At 41.0% G+C, this 24,559-nt stretch overlaps 1 protein-coding gene across 11 annotated transcripts in view; it reads left to right on the top strand.

Moving 5' to 3' along the window:
• NBEA (neurobeachin) overlaps positions 1–24,559 on the top strand; it is a 634,796-nt gene that overhangs the window by 264,068 nt on the left and 346,169 nt on the right. For 7 of the 11 annotated variants that reach the window (XM_088460222.1, XM_088460220.1, XM_088460219.1 and 4 more), the window contains exons 24-29: positions 3,589–3,742; positions 4,184–4,207; positions 10,606–10,786; positions 15,290–15,417; positions 18,814–18,921; positions 23,962–24,130. In XM_088460222.1, the coding sequence (XP_088316348.1) occupies positions 3,589–3,742; positions 4,184–4,207; positions 10,606–10,786; positions 15,290–15,417; positions 18,814–18,921; positions 23,962–24,130 (764 nt within the window). The remainder of the gene's footprint in view (positions 1–3,588; positions 3,743–4,183; positions 4,208–10,605; positions 10,787–15,289; positions 15,418–18,813; positions 18,922–23,961; positions 24,131–24,559) is intronic. The other 4 variants (XM_088460223.1, XM_088460224.1, XM_088460216.1 and 1 more) reach the window with 2 other exon arrangements.

Genomic DNA, 24,559 nt, shown 5'->3' with positions numbered 1-24,559 from the left:
AAAATAAAATCCAAACTGCTATTAACATTTCCAAATTTACTAATAGATATGTAAACATTTTAGGAACGTAAGGGAAGTAAAGGTTTACACTCCAAATTCTGTTTTACTTTGCCTATGAAGATGACTTTTGCGGAAGTCCAGCTATTGGGACCCACACTTTTTGGTTTATTTAGCAGGGTCCTAACAATGACATGTAGTTGGCGCAGCTGTGATCTATTAATTCATACGGATATATTGGTTGAGGCACGGAGTGAGTGGAAGGAGCAATGTCCTAACGTCAGGCGAGAATATAGGCAACCCCAAATCTGCACACTGAACACGGTCTCCCAATAGCGTATGAGGTTCATGTTCCACTGATGCAAGAAGATTTTAAAAAACTGCGGTTGTGACTATCTTAAGATGCATGCCCGGCGACATAAGTAGCAAATTCGCCAATGTCACAGACACTTAGTGCGTGCACACTGGGCGATTAAAGTGTATGACTGAACGATAACGATATCGTTATCGTTCAGTCGTCCACTTTATCGTCCATTTTTAATATCAAAATGATGAACGATAACGATGACGCGCGTTCCCGCGGGTCGTTCTGCATGATCGTTCATCGAGTAAACATGCAGGCCAACCTGACGATATCGTCAGGTTGCATGTTGGGGAATGGGGGAGAGAGCCCGGCACTGAACGCTATCGTTAATTATATCGTTCAGCGGGTGTGCTCAATGTCATGAACGACATTGAGCACACCCTGCCGGGGACACACTAGACGATATCGCACAGGGAGCATATCGTCTAGTGTGTACGCTCCTTTAGTCTCACTTTACTACACAATTTTTTTATTTTTTATTTAACGCTCGCACAAAACCATAATAAATGGAGTGACATCAGTAAAAGCATAGGTGAAGCATTTGCAAACCACCAATTGCATATGGTTCACTACTGCCAGTTAACGTCGGCATCTGATATTTACATCTGCCCATGAAAAGCCACATATAAAATGGGTTGCTCAGGTGCATGTGTGCCATTGCCCTGATACTCGATACATGTTAGGTGGCAGGTACCACCAAAAGAGGCTCAAGGCGCAGAAACACAAAAATCTTCATGGGCGCATTCTTTACTGCCATGATCAGAGACCTTTCACGCATGAAGGTAACCTACGCCAAATGATTACTTACCATCAGGTCCAAGGTGCCTTGAAGTGTGAATAAAGATGGTAGATGTTTGATGCAATTTTAAATTGAAGGACATTGCTTTCTAACAACTCATGGAGGTGAACACCTAGGTTTATATCCTGTGATATCAAGAACATTGTCCCACTCAGCCAGCAGATGTGCTATATCCGGCTTGCTGTACTGGTTGGACAAAATGATAGAGGATCAGCCAATAAGACTTTAGAAGCCACCATAATAGTCCACACATCCTGTCACCCACCGTTTTTTTTTTTTTTTTCTAACTGATATAAAAGAGAATTTCTTGCCCCCTGGAGGGATTATTATTGCTCTTCTGGTTATGCCAAGTGTGTGAGCTAGATGATGGGATACTTCCACTCTTTATTCTTAGCCTGGCCAACAAATCATTTTTTAGGATCTCTTCAAATATTAACATTTGTATCATTTTTTTTGTATCTCCTCACACAATCATATAAAACCGGTGTAAAATAAAAAAGTTAGTCTTTGAGAACTAATAAAAATGTTTGCACTTATAATGGTGTAATGGTCATCAAGTGTGTCTCTGTAACTGAACTGTAGTGGTTTGTCTCTTGAGGGCCCATGTAAATTTACCATATGCCAAGGGAACATTAAATGTGTGCCATACGTTTCTTTTTAGCACGTCACATATAACCTTTATGCCTTGTGGATTTGGGAGGACTATAGGACAGGAAGCAAATTACTATATTTATGTTGAGGTCATCCCCTGCTAGAAGGAGCATTCGTTATTAAAAAGAAAAAGGACATGAAGTGTATTCTGTTGATTGTAGTTTATCATATATTTGACGTATTTTTATCTTTACATTTTTCTCTGGACAATATAAAGCAGAGGGGTCAATGTGATATCAAATTGAAATTATGGGAAGTAAATTAACTTTTTAGACTGACACTTTACAGGTTATATAATGCTACTAGAACAGTGCACTAAAGTAAAATAAATGAATCTCCTAAAATTTAAACTAAAGGTGCCCATCCACTAGACGATTAAATTGAGCGGTTGAACTATAACGTTATCGTCCAATCATTCATAAATCGTGATGCGCGCTCCCGCTGGTCGTTTTGACATCGATCATCGGGCAAACATGCTGGACAACCTGACGATAATGTCAGGCTCAGCATGTTTGCAAATGATTAAATGTCCCTACACTGAACGACTGCTCATTCAGTGTAGGCACATCAGACTGGCAAACGACCACACGATTACAATGTCATAATCGTCATTTTCATGTCTTCTAGTGGATGTGCACCTTTAGCTCGAAGATTAAATTATTTATAAAATAGTAAACGTTAGGGACCATTGGGTGCAGTACGGTTTTATAATCCATCCTGTCTTGTGTTGCTGTGTCATGTAGTTTACTCCTCTTTTAGCACAAAAACTCATTGAGTTCTTGAGTAGTGGTCTCTGTAATGTGACTTTTAAGTTTATTCATTGTGATATACATGTACAAATAATAATTATTATTCCCTTACACCACTAATGTGTACAAATCATTCATAATATTTACATATTGGTATCTTGCTGTAGTATTTGTATGGTCTAAGGTTAAGGTTAGTGAAGGGAAAATTTTAAAAATATATAAGAAATCCAGTTACCACCTACAGTCTGCTAAACAAAGCTAAACGTAATATACAGTGTATATATGATTTATTTATATATATATATATATATATATATATATATAATGTGTGTGTGTAAATTTGCTAAAGTGTACACAACACCTATAGATAGTGGTAGAGGATTATTTTGTTGCTCAACTTTAATTGCAGCCTTTGAGTTCACTTGGAAGGAACTCGCAAATTCTCTGAGGTATAAAACCTGGTGGGGCTGATGAAGGTAAAGGCACTCCCATTTGTTGAGCGTTTCTTGCACGTTTTCGCCCTGCACATGCTCCGGAGCCATGCACCGTCTCTTGTGACTGAAGGGGCGTTATTGGGTTGTAATGGGGCATTCTAACATCAGCCAGTAGCGGGTGTGTCTATGGAATTGCCTGCTCTGCAGAGTCGGACAGAAGTATAAGTATGCCTGTATAAAACGTGGCACCAAGCTTAGGGCTGGTATAAGTGCACACCAATGACGGTGCTGGGAATCAATCCAATCATACCCATAGGGGTGGTCTGCTCACAGCGGTGCTGATACCACTGCATACCAATGCAAATGCACACAGTTATTCTGATTCCCCCAATGGGGGCAACTCTGTATCTGCCACTTTGCGCCTCATCTGTCAGTGACATTTCTACTGAATTGATAGTCCAATTATTGGTTGGATGTACAAACTGGCTGCCGCCACCTTGTGTCGTTATCGGTTGTTCTTTTACCTCTTTGGGAGCCTGAATTTAAACTGCCTTTAACATGCAGAGTACTAATATGTATTCTTTATTCCCTCAGCCATTCAACAAAATCGGTCATGGACTTTGTCAATAGCAACGAAAACATCATCTTTGTTCACAACACCATCCACCTGATTTCACAAATGGTTGACAATATCATTATTGCTTGTGGAGGGATATTGCCATTATTGTCTGCCGCCACATCACCAACTGTAAGTACGAGGTCTCCATCTAGTGGTCACCTTAGAGGTTACAAGACATAGCTTATTTGACATTTGTGCATTAGTCTGTTGGATGTGCAACACAGTATATTTCAAACAAGACAACATATTTATTCACCCAACTAATATATATATTTTAAATAGCTTTTACTGAAGTACATTTAATTTAAAGACTTAATTTTAACAGTAACTATATATATAATATATATATATATATATATATATATATATATATATATATATATATAAATTCTTTATTGATATATAGTGAAGTAATAATAGCTGTTTTATCTGTTTACAGATTTATTTTAGTTTTAGGGTTAAACAATGCAACTGCTTTTAAAACATGATTTTAATTTTTGATTTTAATGCTTTTCTTTTTCTTGTACTGTTGTGGTCTGTTGTCTGTGTGTGTCTTTTTTATATGTCCAGGGTTCTAAGGTTAGTATAACTGATGTAAGTTTCCGTTTTTATAATTTTTTATTATCCACAAACCTCATCATTTTCCGTGTTTTACTATGCAATACATGTTGTAACTGGAACCATTAAGCATGTTTATAAAATGATGATTATTTCAAAGTATACACAGATCACATATTTGACTTTCAATCCATAGATCACTTTAATTCCTCCCCCCCACACACACCCCTGCCACGTGTGCACAGTACACATTTGTTTAGTCAACTGGGCAGTAACTAATGAAAAATTCTGCAATTTGTGGGCTTATTGTTGCTGCCTAAAATGCAATTAGTTCTGGTATGGAGAAGAAACCCAATAGCCCTTCTCTATGTATGAGCCAGACATGCTGACACACTCTGCTCTGCATTTTTGCTGTGTTGCATGACTAGTTTATGACCAGATCTATGCATTCTGGTCAAATGTGTGTCTATGGATCAGTTGATTTGTCTGTCTTGGGGAAACCCCCCGATTTCCCAGCATGTGCTAAGCTTTTGCCCTACAGAATACAGTTATAGGAAGCTGCAAGTCACAAATCTTTAACCTCATATACACAGATCCTAATGGCTGCTTGTATAACTGTACTGGTAAAACACTGATTAGATCGCTACCGTGGCAGTCTGATGGGTCTATTTTTTGACCACATCCCTATTAAAGCAACATTACTCCTTAAACTGCAATTTCAGTTTTGGATGAGGTAGTTGACATCACACAGGTGATGACATCACACGGAGGGGGCGTGGCCTGCACCGGGCCCGCAAATAATGTTATATATATCAAAATGGCACTCGGCAGAAAAAACGTTCCTCACCCCTGGTATAGATGATAGGAGAAATTTAATGAACCTGTAATGGGGTACTAAAGAGAGTTTTTATTTGCCTAGAGGGCAAGTGCAGGGGGAGAGGTGGCATGATTTGCGTCATGGCCCCACCACTGCTGCGCTGCTTGCGCAATGCTGTGGTTCACCAGGGAAATGGGCAGGACGTGGGAGTATGGCCGGCTCGCAGACGTTCTAGGAGAGCGGGCAGGTATGGCTCTCAGAGCTTCTCTACCTTACTCTCCCCTGAGATAGAGAAATACCCCTTCCTTTGTTATGTAGCGTAGTTTGCTCTTTTCAGTCCAAAGAGACAAATACCAGAGATGCGATTCCTAGTATGTGTATGATATTAATAAAATAAGTTAACCATCTTTTATGGTAATGTTATATTGATAATGTATAACACATTATTAGTAATATAAACTTCTTGGACACTGAGATATTTATCTGTACTGTCAGTGATGTGTACAGTATAAGGCCACAGAGAAATCATAGTTTACATTTAAACTGTGAGGCAAACGGCTTTTCCCAGAATACGGTCTGTGTAGGGATCAACGATGCGATTCCTATGGCCGTACAATGCGATCCCTATCCCCATTCACAGTGTGGATGGATATTACATCGTGTTCAGAATAGGAATGAATTCCCTGCCCCAGGAAAAGCAATAGTATTACAATGGAAGCGCTTTAGTTATACAATATAAATACACATCAGTCAGTGGTACCTGCATTAAACCAGCGATACCAGTGTAGCTATGTGTATACTTTCAAATAAACTTATTTTATAATGTCTGTTCCTTGAACTATTATTAATAAAATCATGTCAAGTATGCCAGTGATTCATTGTGATTTCTTTTCTCAATATGTCTTTGTTTATTATTTCTGTATTCGCCTGTTAAAGGGAATTAAGTGTGCCACTGATGTAATAAGATAGGGTTTGTCTCCTAATTACAGCAGTGTATAATATTAGACTAATAATAATCACACAGCAGTATTCCCGTTATATGCAAGGAGCTTATTTATACATCAGCAGTTACATCAAGGCTGATCCTGTAATTGTGCAGAGATGGTAACAGTACAGTGATACAGGGGAGACTGTCCAAGTAACCTGACAAAGGGACATATCTCAGCAAGCAATATGGGTGTTATCCATATCATTCAATTGTATCCTTAGTGTTCATCTTTCCCTTGTTTATTAAATAATAAAGGTTCAGTCTACTGATCCATTTTAATAAGAACGGCCCACAAATTTCATTAGAAATCCCCAGATGATATATTTTGCATAGTTATATACCCTTGTGCTAAATTAATAATCGTTATAATTCTCTTAATGCGCTTATATTCTATTCTATTATATTCGTTTGTCGACTAGATGTCTGCAGATTATTTTCTTGGGTTTTTTTTTATCCAAAAAGTGTTTAAATTAAAAAGAACAGGTTTCAAAATCTTTCCCTGCCCTAAACACATTCTGAAATGTAAGCAAGCAATCTGTGTATGTGAAATATTATGCTGTGATATCGTCATTTATTTAATTAGTTTATTTTGTGTTTAGTTTTAATTTGTAATGCAAATATGGGTCAAATGGAAAAACTGTTATAAAGAAGGATTAATATTATTTACAAAATAAGATTAATGGATGGTTGATAAAGCTGCTGCCTAGTAATAGTACACACTTTCCTGTCCAGCTACTACGTTTGTTGTTCCATTTCCTTATGTATGAAGTGTTCCCCACACCTTAGAGTGTCAGCTCACTTGGACAGGTTCATATTTCCCTTTTGTTACATGTAACTGTATGTAATTCATATTATGATTCCCCCTCCCCACGTGCATACGTCCTGACCGTTCCGATCTTTATGGGACAGTCTCGGTCTGGGATGCGGCTACGCCCACTATGATTCAATACTCGCTGCCATCATGCTGCAGTCACACCCCCATCCTGATCCCAAACTTACAAGCGTTGGGAGGTGTGCCATTGTAAGCGCTGCATAATATATTGGCACATTATACAGTATATAACAATAATAGGCACCTCTGACTCTTAGATACAAATGTATTATGACCATATGTGTAATGTGTATGTCAGCAATCTGGCCCATAATTTATAGGAAATGGACCATGTCCAACCTGTGATGTATCTGTGTAATGCACAAATGAGCTGTGTTTATAATCATCTTTAATTTATATACGCATGAACTGTACTTAGTGATGTAAGCACATCCTGATTCATTCCAAACTCTTACATAATCTAATTGGTAACACTCGGATGTTTATATGTACCCCTAATGTCCCTTGGTTTCACTACCTGGTGTAAATGACTCCTTATGATATTACATTGTGCTCTGCGATATACCCCTCCTCCCGCTCGTTGCTTTGTGACGTCTCGCTGCAAATCTTCAAATTACACCCAGAATGATTTAGTTTAATGCTCTTTAAAATTCCATACACTTCAGTGTTATCAAACGGGTGGTGAGCTCCCTCCTAGCCCCAGTAGACTATATGTTCTAAAAATATTTTAATAGGTTCCAGCTGACACACATTTATAACATGCATGTGCACCTCTCCATGAAGAATGTGGCCATCTCTGATCTGATTTATACATGGGTCACTTAATTCTCGACTTAAAGGTGCAGTAACCTGTCAAAACTGGTTATTTTTTAGTTGTAGTTTTGGCAGAGCTTTTACCGTAAGCCGGCAGCCAGGAGCCTGAATGGGCGTTGATAACAAAGTCCGCTCGCTGCAGGTTACTACGTCCAGTTCTAATCATACCTGCAAATTGTTCTACTCCGATAGTAGCTTGTTGTAGGTGTCAGCTCCTTAGCAGGTAGCGTTATAAGCACATAACCCACCCCCAGCTGTCTCGGCTTCTCTGAGTCTTGTCACGATGAGTGATAACATAAACACCTATAGGGTAATACAAGAAATGGATGTTTCTAGAGATGTCCATATTCTCGCTGCATGCATAGCCATGCTGTAATATCATTCCCTTTCCAGGTGGGAGATACTCAGTACTATGACAGACTATATATTTTGGGAATCTTTTTCCCTATGGAATGAAATTTACAATGTCAGAAACTTGAGATCTGTGTTGGTGAAGCACAAAATACCTAAATCAGCATGCGCTCATGTGGTGTGAGTTTCAGCTCGCCCCACTCACTGTCTGTAGAGGTTTGTCTATTCAGAGCAGATCATCTTTAAAGCAAAGTATATATTATAAACTCCCCTGTGTCAGGAAGCTAAATTGGATTTAAATCGGAATTCCACAACTAAATAAATGATGATTAGATCTAAAATAGAAATTTATTGTGCAGGAGTTTTTCCTATCACACAGAACGTTTAGTGATCCCGTTGTCTGATCACTGTGGAAGCAGCCATTGTGTGGGATGAACCATTATTGATTTCTGTGATGTCACTGTTTTACTTGTGGTTCTTAGAGTTGAACAAACCAGATGCATTCTTCTACTGTATTGGTAATTGGTTCATTTAATGGGACTGTAATATTTGATTCTCTTTGTTTGAACCTTAATGCTTTCTCTTTTGAACAAATGGAAATATATTACAAATACTCTCCCTGCCTAGTGTAGAAAGCAGATAGTTGGAATATTCCTAGTTACCTTTAGGTGACATGTACTAGAACTGTTCTAATGGTAAATAGGACTCCATGAAGTTCTTACAGGGCAGACCACAGCCTTATAGTGATTAGGGGCAATAAAACACAATGAATATAGAGCATAGGTTCCCAAAACAGTCCAGGTTTTAGAGATATCCATGGTTGAGCACAGGTGACTTAATTAGTACTTCAGACAATTTGATTTAACCATCTGTGCTCAACCATGGATATCTCTAAAACCAGAACTCTTGGGGAGCCTTGGGGACCGCGTTTGTGAATCTCCGAGAGCAAATGTTTATTATTTTCTCTGTATTTCCTGGTGTGGAAGTAGATTGTTTTATTCCTGTCCTACAGCTTGGAATATCGGGCCTGATTAACTATGGATCGCTATTCTGCTTATACGCACGCAACGCAGTTACTAATATCAGTGGTGACATATACATTTTTTCATACGCATTGCGTTTGCAGCCTGACATAAAGACGCCCACTTCCCCTTTCTCACATCCATATACTTGGCCAACTTATAGAAACAATCGGTAACATCGGACAGTTAGGGAAGCCCAGACCTTACTCAGGAAATGATTACTTTTGGGCATGCTATGACGCCTTGGGCAGCATCTGGTATCACAGTGGATAATTTATGCACGCCCCTGTAACAGTGTTGAAACGCACTGGCACGCCCGACCACCCTCCCCCATCACCACCCACAAACGGCACTTCCCGTCAATCAATCTGCCATGGGCCTGCGTGTCCTCTGCCATTGCTGTTCCGATCTCCGTGTCTGGCTTGCACACGCACACTACGATGTATTCACAGTGCAAATTAATCGAACGATTGCATGCGTATAAGCAATTGCGTTCCTTGCTGAATCAGGCCCATAGACCTCTGTTTCAGGGGTGTGACTAGAAATTTGAGAGCCACATAGCAAAAATGTGAAGGGACAAAAATCACCCCATTCCTCCCCCTAGTGGGCTTTTATGCATTTACTTTGAAGGACTCAGATGGAACATTAGGGTTCAATTAAATTGTAGACCCCTAGAATGCCTACACATGAGCACACTGGTTTGGAACTGCAGATGCCTTTTTGCGCCTGGCACCGCACTATTCTCATCTTAGCGCAGAACAGACTTTAAACAGTTTTGTCTTTTTAATATAAAAATATATCAGGTTCTCAACTCTTTGAAGCACATGAACAGACTGAAATTCTATTTCCCTGCTTGCGCAGAGGATGTATGGTGGTTGTAGTAACACTACACAGCTTATAGTTTGTGGGTGGTGTGACATCACTTCCTCTTTAACTGTGTGCGTATTGGCGTTATGTGGGTATAACTGTAGGTGCACTATTGTAATCCGCTAAACCACGGTTTAATCAAGGTGCCGCTAATAAGCTCACTAGGAACTAGTGACGACATGAGGCATCTTGTGATTTAAATTAGTAATGTAACCTTTATATTATTGGTTCTGCTCACACATTGGCTGCAATTTCCTTTACATTGGTTCATTCAAGAATGTGTGTAGGCGACATATAGACTTTATTCAATAAAAGGACTTTCATATGTAATACACACATGGAATCTGACCGTGGATTGTCCTTAAATGTTTTCTCACTGAATAATATTTCTGTAATCTGCTCTGTGCCCATCACTGGGTCTTGGAATTAGGATCTGTCCCATGTTTGCATGCATTACAATGTTGTGGTTTATACAGTAAATCTGTATGGTCATGTGTCTTAAACATAACATTGTCATTGCCAACTCACATACTGTGTCTGCTTATTAAAACTGTGTCTGACCTGTGTGTATTGGGCTTGCGCTAATACATTCCGTCTTTAGCCTTCAGCTGTGTACTTGACATGATGGCAGAGGGCATAGCCCAATCCCTGTGTAACAAATAGGGCATTGCAATTAGGTCTAGCGATCATGAAAATGGAATCACAGTGTCATTTTGTGTCTTGTGACTTTTTTTGTTTCTTAAGACTGAGCTGGAGAACATTGAAGTGACACAGGGTATGTCATCGGAGACAGCAGTGACTTTCCTCAGCCGGCTCATGGCCATGGTCGATGTCCTGGTTTTCGCCAGCTCTCTGAATTTCAGTGAGATTGAAGCAGAGAAAAACATGTCTTCTGGTGGCCTAATGCGACAGTGCCTGAGGCTTGGTAAGTTCATGCTGTATAATGCAGATGGTGCCTGGAAACCCTATGCGCGCTGGAGGAAACTACCCTCCACCGCGCTTGCTCTATTGTCTGTTGCTTTTTGGCAGAAGGGGTTAAGCGTTCTCTGCCTGTAGGAAAAGAATACAGCTTTTCAGTATGGGAAGGTTTTGACCTAGTTGTAGATCTGCCATGATATTATATATTTATAAATCACCTACTGTGCAGCCTTATTATACAGAACTGAACAATGTGATGAATGCAGGAGTTAGAATCCCCAGTAGGGAAGGTAGAGAGGTTTTATAGATGTATTCTGTAAAGTAGAAATGTGTTTATTTTCTACAACGTCAGTCCATTCCTCTCACAGTTAGAGCTTTGCAAAACTTAAAGTGGTCTTGTCACAATGGATTAGCTTTTTTATTTTTATTTGATAGGACATGGAGAAATTAGCCAGTTTGTTGGAGAAGTGGTTCTTTTGTTTCTCATCCATTTTATATACAGTGCCAGATTAAGGTTCACAAGGGCCTGGAGCTGAAAGTCATGATGGGTCTACTGTGACCAGCGCCGTGGAAGTGTTTTGGGGTGTGTGGCCAATGTTGTGAGGGTGTGGTCTGCACAGGGGGTGTGGCTTGTGCTGAGGTGGGCGACTAATACCTACCTTAAAAAACCTCAATCTCCCTGCCCTATTCTCTTAATGTGATAGTATACAAATGTACAAATGGAAACACCCCTTGTTAATGTGACCGCAGTCTGACAAAAAAGGGATATGGCAATTAATGATGATGTAAATGTGTAACCCAGGGCTTGACAAACTTTTAGGAGCCATGATTAAAATGTAGGAGCAAGCTCCACCCCACCCCTCTTCCCCCGGGTAAGCATTACTGAGCACACACCCTGGGGTACCTCCAGGTAAACCACCCCTCTGCAGCCACATTGCGGTGCAGCTATACCCCTGGCAACCCCCCCTCAGCCACATTACTGGGCAGCTAACCCTCCTTCTCGGGCAACACCACCCCTTTGCAGCCAAAAAAACCCAGGGCAAACAAAACCCCCGCCGGCCATGCATAGACCCTTGCCGGAGTCACCGCAGGCCCGTTCTAACAGGAGTCACCACACCAGGACGTAGAGGCGGCGTAGTCAGCGCAGAGGACACTCGGCATCTGCACTCCTGTGCATTAAATGGCTGTGCATTAAATGGCTGTCGCAATACAACAGGCTGGCACGTCCACGAATCTCCGCTGGGCCTGACAAGCAGGGGCGCCGAGAGAGGGGGGGAGCGGGTACAGATTACCCAGGCCCGAGCTTCCTGAGGGGCCCGGGTCCGACGCCGTCCCCCCCCTCCCTCATAGCAGCCCAGCACACAGCTGAGCAGCAGCCACAGCAGTCTCCTATGCCTGTGTGGGGGAGCGATCACACTGATCACGCCCCCTCTGGCTTTGCGCCGGGCTGAGGGGGCTCAGAGCGCCCCCCTCCCCGGCGCGCAGCACTGCAAATCTTTTTTATTCATTTTTTTTCGGCAAAGGGGCGTAGCCACGCCTCCCGAGATTAGGCCACGCCCCCTATTTCCCGGGGCCCGCCTTGGCTCTTGGAGGCCCTGCTGACAAGGAACTGCTTCCAACCTCCCTGCAATATCTGGTCGCCAGGCAGCAAAATCTGGTCGCCATGGGATTTGTTGAGCCCTGGTGTAACCCCTCTACTAAATAGCATACGGGTAACTTAGTGATGTCATGAATGGGAAATCTCTGTATATAAAAAAAAGAGACGCCTTACCTTAGGGGCATATCTATTAACATATGTGGTCTGTCCCCGAAAATGAAGAATCTTATTCGAAGCAATAAGGATTCTTGTTTTGCTTGTATGTATTCATTTTAAACACTGGGACAAGGGCTCCTACAAGAGCCCATCCCACTGATCAGGAATAAGTAAAGCGAACGTATCCGAGATCACTTTACATCAATCTACCTAACCCCTTGCGGCTACTGAAAAGTCGCACATGCGCAGTAGCTGCAAGGGTGCCGTAGATAAAAGTAAGTTGTGGATGCAAATTACTTTGGGACATCCTGCAGCCCACCAAAGATGGATTGCAAAATCCCTTTCCAGCAGGGCAGCCCCTTAGCAACTGAAGATGGTGTTAGCCAACCATCCCCATAGAATACTATGGGGATGGATGCTCCATGAGCAGGAGGATGGAAAGCTGGATATATCTGATATCTCCTGCATCCAGCAGCACACCAGAGAGGGAATGCAAGATCCCTCAATGGCAGTGCAGCCCATAGCAGGTGGGGACGCCTGCTGTGGGAACTGGCGGACGGAGATATCTCCTGCTTTTCTCTTTGGTACATTTGAGGCATACTTAATTCTGCCCTTAATAAATAAATATATATCTATAGAAATATATAGTGTAGTATTTAGTACAATCGGAATTATTTGTATACTAATTATATATGCCGTACCGTATATATACTTGTATATTAAGCTCCTCACATAATCAAAACTCTCAGACTTTGCTTTGTAGAAATATCAGAACTGAAATGTTTTGGTTTTTTTTCCAAGCAGACGACTTCTTTACTCATGTAGAAGATGTAGTCATTAAATTGGATCAGTTATATTTACCTATTATGTAATGCCAACTAATAAAGACAGTCCAATATTTATTTGAATAACGTTGTTCAAGTCCCCAATTATCTAATCCTTATATTTGCAATATTTATTTATTTTAGTCTGTATTTAATAGTTTGTTCATTCAACACTGAATCGTTGGATCTTGTTTTGTGGAGCTGATTCCTAACACTGCACAACAATGAAAATAATGTGAAAATAGTTACTTCTAATTGATATCAGCATGCAAAGAATGAATATGACATTTAAAACTCTCAGTTAGCTCTGAGTTCCGAGATCTAGCCCATTTATGACGATGTAGGGGTAATTCCTAGTGAAGTGGGCAGAATGGAGAAAATCTTACCAGCAATCTGCGTTCTGTGCAAAGGGTGCGTGGCCTAATGACCCAATTAAATGAATCAATTATTTGTCCCCTCCCCTATTCAAATATATGCGATTCACGGGATTACCCACACAAGATAACTGTGGTGCACTGAGTGACAAGCATAGTGAGCGATTCCACCAAGACATTTCAGCAATGGAACAAAGATATCAGGTGATCACTGCTGTTGGACAGTGACAAGAGATGCCCCAGAAGAGGAGTACAAGCGACAAGCAAAGAGAAAGCACCCCCATGAATAGGCCACTATATTACATAGTACTTTCCTATGCTGTATGTTTGTTTCGTTTTGTCTTCTTATTTGTGATTGATTGAATTAAAACAACTGTTATTTATTTTCTATCAAGAAAATATCAGATTATTTTAAAATAGCTTTTCACTGACTATATTACTAATGTACATACAGTATAGTGCAAGTAGTGTAGCTCAAAAAATAGAGCTTGTAAAACATTCAGAAATCATTTTAGTTTTTCTTGACCTCAAATTAGTAATGTATGACTATTTTTAGAAAGGAAATAAATGAAAAGTATTAATTTGTTGTACAGTGTAATTGGAGCTCTGGCTGGAAAACTGCAAAGAACTTTTGTTGCAAATTTTAAATGATAAAATGTAAATTTATTTGACATGGCTGTGATGCATCACTGAGGGGAATGGTAATTGCAGTAGGGTCAGGGTTTTCCAACCACAGTCCTCAAGGCACACTAACAGTCCAGGTTTTAAGGATAGCCAAACTTGAGCACAGGCAACTTAATTAGTACAGTACCTCAGTTATTTTGATTAAACCATCTGAGCTTTAGCATGGATATCACCAAAACTAGGACTGTTAGTGTGCCTTGAGGACCGAGGTTGGGAATCACTGCAGTAGGTTAAGTGAAAATGAATCTTCCATATATCTAGCGGAGCTATTAGTGACTATTCTGTATTTATTAGAATAGTATGAAATTCATGGGCCCTTTAATTTCACTGACTTTCCTAGTCATACTCTCATTATATTTAAACACTAAGGGGAGATGTATCACGCCTTCTAAAAAGTGGATAAGTGTAGCAGTTGCCCATAGTATCCAATAATCATTTATTAAGTACATTCATTGAAATGATAGGTAGAAGCTGATTGGTTGCTATGGCCAAGTTCTACACTTGTCCATTTGATAAATCTCCCCCTATATCCACTCCACATATGCCTGCACTAACTACTGCGTCATCTGCCAGCACCACAGGATTTAACATTCCCTAATCAGACTAATGTGTTCCTATCCTATGAAGTTTGATAGAGGACTTATGTGGATACTGCTGCTGGTCTCACTAGTGTCCCTCCTCCACCAGCCTTTAATGTGCAACAGGCGCTACCTATATCCTGAAATGAACCCTTATTGCATCATAATTCATTATTAGTGATAACGTAGCCACCTGTTTCCCTAGAAGTAAAGCTGGCGTAAATAGATTACTTTCTGTATTAAGCATGAAATGTAGTACTCATACATGCGAGTCGATTTTGATTAAACCTCTTTTAGTTTGCTGTGTAGCTGTACGAAACTGCTTGGAGTGCCGCCAGCGACAGAGGGAGCGGGTGACTAAGCCGATGTCCAGCAGTAAGGTCCAAGACAACCTGCAGAGTGTTCCGGCTTCTAACCCCACCAAGGTAAGTGTGAGGTGTATTACTGACTACTTCTTTTATCATGTGCAGCATTTTTCAAATATAAATAAAGGTATAAAGGCTTGCTGATCTGTAAAGTATAGAACAGTGATTTTCAACTCGCCGCACACTGAACAAGATTTTAAAATTGCTAAGGCACACCATTAGTCCCTCACAGGAAAAAAAGCACACACATTGGCCCCCATAGAAAAACACACTCACATATTGCCCCCCCCCCCCCCACAGGAAAAAGAATAGACATTGGCCTTACAGAAAAACAAACACACACATTGCCCCCCATAGAAATAAATAAAACGCAGTGGTCCCCACAGAACAAAAACAAACACATTGGGCCCCACAGAATACAAATATAAAACAAAATAGTCCAAACAGGAAGAAAACAAATGCACACATTGGCCCCCACAGAAAAAAAAAAAAAAAATCACATTAGACCCCATGGGCTGGGGTAGCTCAGTCACGCTTAGTGACTGAGCACACAGTGCAGAGCTGGGAGCATTGGGCAGACGGGCATGAAACACTGCATGCGTGACCTATGTCACTCTCCGCGTCTCCAAAGGTCATGAACTGGATGTGCCGTAGCCTCCCTGAAGAGCCCAACACTGCCTGGGCCAGCAGTACGAGTAAAGCTCTGACTGTACTGCCCTCCCGGAACACTTGACAACTGCTCACGGTACAGTGGTTGAAAAACGCTGGTATAGGAACTCCCATGTGGCTTATATCAATATCAAGAAAGCATCCAAGTTAGAGTAGCTAGGACCGCTGGTAATGGTAGGAAGTGAATATTCAGGAACCACAGTCCCATATATAAAATAAAAGTGTAAATATTGTGAACTTACGCAATCGCTAAAATATTAGCAGAAGTGGTGTCAAGACTGGATGATCACTGTGGCATGACATGCTGGGATGTATAGTTCCACAGCAGCTGGAATGCTGAACATTGCTTACTCCTGCACTAGGCAATAGATGTCCATCTAGTATGAAATAGTTAATTCCATATGATAACAGCCAGTGCCTGCAGGGTCAAGGCAATATTCTTTAGAGGTATTATTTTAATATCAAAAGTAACTTGTATAATAAGGGAGGTATCTCTAAAGATAATAGTGGCAGCAAGATGGACTGCGATACTTCTGACACGTTGCATCTAACATTTGAGACTTTTTCAAGGAATCACCATGCCTTAGTTATCTCATTTCTGTGCATCACTTATCTCATTTGTACATCAGATTTCCTCCCTACATATTGTACATCAATTGAGTCTTTTATACGGTCTGCTTTAACAAACAAGAGTCAACTGGAAAGAAACAGAAAAATAGCCAAAAATCAAATAGACTTTCCAGTGACCATGAGCCAGTTCAAATCAACTTTATTGTTCTGTACAAATACTGCATACAGGATGTGGTCATAATACAGACTCCTTGGATTCCGGTGCCGTTATCCCGACACCTGTCAGAAGACCGGTGCCGGCATCACGACCGCCGGAATACCGAAGGTAAGTAGCAGGGTTAGGGGGGTTGGGCACTAGGGGGAGGGTTAGGGTTAGGCACTAAGGGGGAGGGTTAGGGTTAGGCACTAAGGGGGAAGGGCTAGGTTTAGGGTGTGGGGAGGTTAGGTTTAGACATTGGGGGGAGGATGTTAGATGCAGGCATCGGGGAGGGTTAGGATTAGGAGTAGGGAGAGGGGGGGGTCAGGATAGCGACAGTCAGGTGTCTGTATACTAACCCTATTGGAATGATGGCGTCGTTTTCCTGACCCAACCCACTGCATTCACCTTTAGAAACTACAAATATGCAGCATTTATTTGCCATGCCCTGTTTCATGCATACATTGGATACAGAAATTTCCTGAACCATAGAAACCATGCCCATTTTCAGTGATGAAACACCCAAATTATGGCAGGTCACAACCCTTTTACTACGAAAAATTCTGGGTTATCCTGCAAAAATGGGAAATGTGGGCAGGTATCCATCTGACTTACAACTAGTGATCTCATTGAGGCACCTTGGAAAGTGCCTCAGTGAAGTGACAGTCCCCTAGTGCATTGGCACCACTCGTCAGTTTGGTCTCTAATACTATGTTTTAAAATCTATTTTATTTTGCAATAATCCCCACATTAAACAGGACCATTATATACTTTTAAAACACATAGTAAAACTTTTTATATTTTATAGGCTAATTATTTCCCTGACAGATAGTTACGTTGCTGGCAGTTTTGCAGAAAAAAATGAAGAACATTTAAGGCCAATGGAAAATTTATACTTGAAACCTGCAGAGACTGTTTAGATAAGTGGCCTTATGTTTTGCTAGTAGAATTATCACTTTATGTTATGACTAGTATAAAATATGAGTGATACCCTCATCTGATAATTCTATACTACGTGCAGATGGTGGCTGTAGCGTGGTAACAGCGTTTCCATTTCCCTGTGAGATGGCGGATGTGCAGATCATGTAACTTGGCCTTAGGCAGACGGGGGAACGTGTTCTGTCTGTAGGGGTCCTCTGAATACTATCTGCACTGAAGGAAGGTGTATTGTCAGAGGTTAGAAAAACGGAATTAAGTTTGGAACTAGTGGGACTTATTGAATTTGCAGAGTAAAGCTTTTAAACACTGGTAAAGGATGAAATCAAATCCTAAAAAAACACTTCTGGAATGACCTGGTTATTTTCTTAAATCAGAAACATACTCTACAAGTGATTAAAAGCCAAACAGGGAGGATGCAATGAGCCATTATGTTGCAGTTTGTTCCCTGGTGAATGGTAAGAGTACATTCCATTCCATCAGATGACCATTCCCGCTGTACAATGCCATAGTTTAATCACGTAAGGTGCATACACACGTAACGATTTTTTGAACGATTTAACTAGAACGACGTCGTTATCGTTCAGTCGTTGAAAAAATCGTTCAGTTTCTGAGTTAGAACGATTATCGTTCATGCGTGTTCCCGTTTGCAGTTCATTCTGACTGACCAACTGAAAGATTTTCATTAAGGGAATTTACAAAAATCGTTTGTAGTTCAAAAAATCGTTCATCACACTTTAAAAAATCTGACAGATAATCTGACAGAAAATCGTTCACAAAATCGTTGGTAACAAAATCGTTACGTGTGTATGCAGCTTTATTCCTATGCCTTCCTCCACCTGCACTTTGAATGGTATACACAGAAAGTATGTTCTAATTGTCCGGGGATGTTTATGAAAGCTGGTGCATAGGAAAAGGGTTCTGTAACCTGTAGCAACCAATCAGCTGTGTGCTGTCATTCTCTAACCTGTAGGAGGCACAATTACAGCGCATACCTCATTGGTTAGGTTACAGCACCTTTTTTTCTTTTTTATGTAAAATTTAAAGTTTAATACCAAATAAAAGTTGTGTTTATTTACATTTAGACCACTGTAGACAATGTTCCTGGTAACCTCTCACCGATAAAGGACCCTGATCGCCTTCTCCAAGATGTTGATATTAATCGTCTGCGGGCCGTTGTGTTTCGTGATGTGGTGAGTTCAGTTTAATTTTCCCTTTGAAATCCACCAATCGCTTATACACCTTGGAAGCCGCCATTTGTGAAATTAAACCGTGTTAATGGTCAAATTCACCGAGGGTCATTGCCATCACTGAGACATATTCCAAACTGTTGGCTTCTTACAGTTCTTAAGAGCGAATCCTAGGGTCCAGCAGATCTTAAATGTGGCTACCAAGTTTTGTTATGCCTATATAACGGACTATAATGGAAGACTGTATTGTTATAATAGTAATTGCTGCTTTATTTATGAGTTCACTTAATTTTACCTATGTCACCACTTGCGGTAATATCATTGTGTGTTGATAATGAGATAATGCAATGCCGCGCGCCGGCTCATTATAACAGTTCTAAGCCGTCATACATTAATGGCTTAAATTAAATCTGCCTGTGACCTCGTATTTTGTATATGGTAATGGGACACGGAGGTGACTATACACTTATTGATAGAATACAGTAACATAGTTTTAATAAGATTTAATAGGAAAGAAATATAGAAAGCATTGTGTGCTTAGGGATATAGGATATAGGATGTCCTGATACACATTTAAGAACTGCCAAGGAGACCGCAGCTTGGAAAAAACAGAAATCCAACTGTGGGAGATTGTAGCCAGTGTGGCACATATAATCTGACATATTCATGTTTAAGGTATCACTGGCGTGGTATGCAGTCGGGAAGCCGGCGGACCTAATCCCGACTGCTGGCTTCCCAACGGTCATATCCTGGCAAAGGTCTAAAGACAGGCGTCGATATGCCGACGCCTGTCATTAGACATACGCCGGGAGCCCGACACCCGGCATCCCGATCGAAGGGACGCCGAGCACGGAGGGGGAGGGTTAGGTTTAGGGTTCCCAGGGGGGACTTAGGGTTAGGCACCCCCCTGGGAGACTTAGGTTTAGGTGTCGGGGAAGGGGGGCTTAGGTTTAGGCACTGGGGGGAAGGTTAGGGTTAGGCACCCCTAAGGGAGGGTTATGGTTATGGGGTAGAAATAGGTTAGTCAATACTTATCTTAGGACGATCGGGATTTCCTCCTCTGCCGGGATGCTGCTGTCGGGATTCCAACCGCCGGGCATTGGTCCGGCAGTAAATCATACCGATTCCCTCTGGCGTTCGGTAGATGCCTCGAATGAGTCCAGCTGGGTTGCCCCGTCTACCCTATTTCTACCACTCTGTTGGTGGCCACCCCACATCTCTATATCGTTCTTTCTTTACGATTTATACTTTTCTCTTTTGTTTATTATGTTAAAATCAGATGAGCGGGTTCCTTTACCTTGAAGTGAGATTTGCTGCTATTTTAATGTCTTCCCAGCTCTACTTCATGTTTTAGAAAGACCTCATTTAATTTACCTTCTCGCGTAAGGTTCATGACTCTTTCTGTTACATATTTTTGTTTTTGTGGACTTTTTTGTTTTGTGGATAGTACCCCTGAGTAGGCGCCCGGGTAACTTGGCGTAAGAAAAAGCAGCGGCCACTGACATCTGAGCCCTTCTTAAACACACAAAATACAAATGTCACACATCAAATTGATCTAAAAAGACGCTCAGCGTGGCCGAGTCGCCCGGGACTTACCGTGGCTAGAGCCCACAGTGTATCGGGACACATCTGTATACAGGGAGTACTGTATAACTCAGCATCACAGTTGGCCTAATGAAATTTACTAAAACTCTTGCAGGATATTGATCAATACTAATATGTTATTTCTCTGTCAGTGTAATGATGGTATGTTAGCTCAGTATCCTCCCTTACACACCAGAAAGAGCTATTGCATTTAGTAATCAGCAGTGAGGACATCTCTTCTGTCACATGTATCAGGTTATTAAAGAACTTTCCTGGTCACAGGGAAATCTGCATTTATAAAGTTTCTCACAAAATGAAAGCTTTAGGATAGCTGCACATGCAAGCCATGGATGTGATATCTGATGACAAGCATTTCCTTTCCTGGCCACTAGACCGCGCTGCCGAGCTGTGAGACTGCACAGTATATTCAGTAATGATCTAAAGTCTCTAACAGCCACTTACAGCTATTTACCTTATTTCCTATATAACATGGATACAATCTGCCTGCGGGCGACTAAATAAACAAATGTCTCGTTATTTGGTAACATTATTTTTCATTGTAAGAGCTTAGGAGATCTAGGATTCATTTCTGCCTAATGCTGGGCATACACTGCCAGATAAAATGTCTGTCAGACCGACAGACATTTTATCTGGCTGGCTGCCAGCCGCAGATGTCCGCGGCATACACTGTGAGAGAAATCTCACAGTGTATAGCCCGACATCCGCCCCCGGGGGCGGAGACATTTCCCTGTTCCTTCCGTAGGAAGGAACACAGGAAATGTCTGTCTGTTGGCCGCGCTGGGCATACACTGCCCGATGCGGCCGACAGTTTCCCGGGTAAATATTGCATCGGACGGGCATGCTGGACAATCCAGCATGCCCGACCGAGCAATATTTAACCCTCGGTCGCCCGCATACACGCTGCAATTATCGCGGCGATCCGCCGATATCGGGCGGATCGTCCTGATAATTGCAGAGTGTATGGCCAGCATTAGCCATTAGTGCAGTTTATTTGTTGTCTATTAGTAACTGAGTAAATACAGTGAAAAAGATAACATTCCAGCGCACAATGTTATAGATGTCAATTTGTAAAATGTGAAGGTTGCCTATTAATACTTTATTATTAATTACAATATTTATAATTTCATAAAAACATACAATATAGTAAGAATACCAGAGCATTGATTAGTTGCCCTAAGCACAAAAAGCAGAGAAGCATTTAAGCCAGAAACTATACAGGTGTTAGCACAGTATGGCTTTGTTAGTGACCTATTACTGATTACCGTACATTGCCTCACATGTCTCGCTTACTTCTGGGGATATAACCAGGGTTGTCTGAACAGCAGTGTGGGCCCTGGGCAAAGCAATGCACTAGGGCCCCTACCCACCCATACACGGGGGAATAAAATGTAAATGGTCAATAAAATGTAAACCCTCCTGCATGCCCATCAGACCTCCCACACATGCAGAGAGAGACTGTCTGACTGGTCTGAAGCCGGTGGATGAAGTGAAACTGGGACTGAGGTGAGTACTCGTCACTGGGGGGGAGGGGGGTTTGATGGGGGGGGGGGTTAGATCAGGAAACAGTGCATCGGCGGCCGGCTTATAAGAATATCACAAAGTTACCAACTAGCCATGGCTGCCGGGGGATGGGTTGGCGGGCCCCTACAAGCTTCGGGCCCTTGGGCAACTGCCCAACAAGCCCAATGGAGAAAACGCCTACTTATTGTCCTTGGCAGTACCCCCATAGAATGATTTCATATGTACCACAAATTGTCTAATTGGGGCCATTACACAAGTATATATATTTTTCTTAAACCTAAACCTAGTGCAGAAGTACTTCCCCAGCCGCCTACCCCTAATTTAATAATCAATGGAAGAGATGGCCCTGAATATAACAATGTAAAGAACTGCGTCTGTATTAATGGATAACAGAAATGAACAATTGTGCCTCTAGTAGTAACGAAATTATAGAAGTAAGCAGAAGATAACATGATGTTGTAGTAAGATTTGCAGTTAGCCATGTACAAACCAGTCTACTAACGTTTATATCGGATCATTTATCCACAAGGCTGGGAGCTTAATTTGGTGTGACATGCTATTATATAGATACTGTGTGTGTAATATATATCCAGGTTTGTCTCGTCTGCTCAATACACACGCAGTGGGAGCCTTGGCATGTGCCACCCAACCGTTCCCACTGGCGACTGGACAGATCTGGGAGAGGAGGGCCAGCTGCCGGGAATGGGTATATATTGGAAAGGAGGGTGGAGGGAGGTTGATAGGATAGGTAACTGCAGTGGAAAGATTTTTTTTTGGGGGGGGGGGGGGCAGACAGAGCAGAGGGCAGGGCGAAGTGACTGACAAAGCTAGGTACACACCATATATATATCATACACATTGTATAGTGTGAACGTCAGATCCGTCATTCCCGGCATGTCCATTGGGAAGATTCAATGAACAACGTGGTATAGTTGCTCGCAGCATGTAACAATACATTGCGCCATCGTACGGCAGATCGTGCCGTGTCTATGGCGCGCAATATATATAGTTACATCACTTGCCGCATTGCTGGGTTGCACCATCGTTAGGTGTGTACCCAGCTTAAGAGCAGTGGTTATGAATATTCTTAGGGAATGAATTGGCTACATACTTTACCACTTATTTATTTTTTAATGCATAAATATATTAATTTATAGTTCTGTGTACACGTGTCCACTTTTTTTTTTTCACTTTTTTTCTTTATTGAAGCATCAAAAAACACAGTAAATAGATTCAATTATAGTACAAAATTATAAACAAAACATTTTAGAGTCAATTATAATATCACATATATGTGTACACTTTTTGATGATCACATTTGTTTCCTCTTCTGCAGAGTAGATAAATAAATTTCAATACCTTTTTTATTTTTATCTCTATATTTTAAGTGACCTGTTACTTACACACAGTGGGAAAGAGCCTGTTGTGTCCTCAACCAATATTCATCCTATCCATTCGCTAGGAACTATTTCCATCATAGAGCCCTGATTCGCTGCTCTAATTGAATGAAGTCAACCGATACACATTTAGGGAAAAAAAGTTTTTCTCTCCTTATTTGTACCTAGTGATATGAATAATAGCTGCCATGTTGCTTACATGAGGGTGCCACCTGCATCCTTAAATGTCAGGGACATGTTACAATACTGCTTTTCTTTAACCAAACTGATAACTGAACTATAGTACATATCTCATACATCATTTTAGTTCCAAATTTTTTTTTTTTTTTATTCAATGTTCCTTTAATATCATTTGTTATAACTTTATCTTGCTAATCATGAAGTCTCATTTAAACAGTGGAGTTTTTCTTAATTACGCAGAATGATTAATGAACCGAAGGGTCAGTTTGTTTCCTATGTGATCGGATTGGTGCCTCCTCCTTCTTGCCAAATAGTAAATCCTGACTGATTTCCTTTCTAGGATGACAGTAAACAAGCTCAGTTCCTGGCCCTGGCAGTCGTGTATTTCATATCTGTATTAATGGTGTCTAAATACCGTGATATACTGGAACCTCAGCGGGAAACTGCACGCTCCGCAAGCCAGACAGCTCGTAATATCAGACAGGAAATTAACTCGCCAACGAGTACAGGTATGTCTCTTACCGCTCTGCTTGTTCTTGTGCCGTCTATAATTATCTGTCCTGGAATAGTAATACTGCTAATTACACATTTCTTTGCTAATGATACAACAAACACACAACCTGTATGACACACGTAATTAAAGATTATGTGCAAATGCTTGTTTTACTCCCTACTTTATAGTCCTTCATTATAATCCTTAATTTCTATCTTTCTGTACTGTAAAATTTTATATAGGTTGAGTCTCCCATATCCAAAATGCTTGGGACCAGGGGTATTTTGGATATCGGAATATTCCGTATTTTGGAATATTTGCATAAAATAATGAAATATCTCGGGAATGGGACAAATCTAAACACATAATGAATTTATGTTTTATATACACCTTATACACATAGTCTGAAGGTCATTTTATACTATATTTTAAATAATTTTGTGTA

The sequence above is a fragment of the Taudactylus pleione genome, unplaced genomic scaffold (genome assembly GCF_031769625.1).
Source record: "Taudactylus pleione unplaced genomic scaffold, aTauple2 ptg000043l, whole genome shotgun sequence".
In the NCBI taxonomy this organism is placed as follows: Eukaryota; Metazoa; Chordata; class Amphibia; order Anura; family Myobatrachidae; genus Taudactylus; species Taudactylus pleione.
This window is presented reverse-complemented; position numbering and strand designations above follow the sequence as displayed.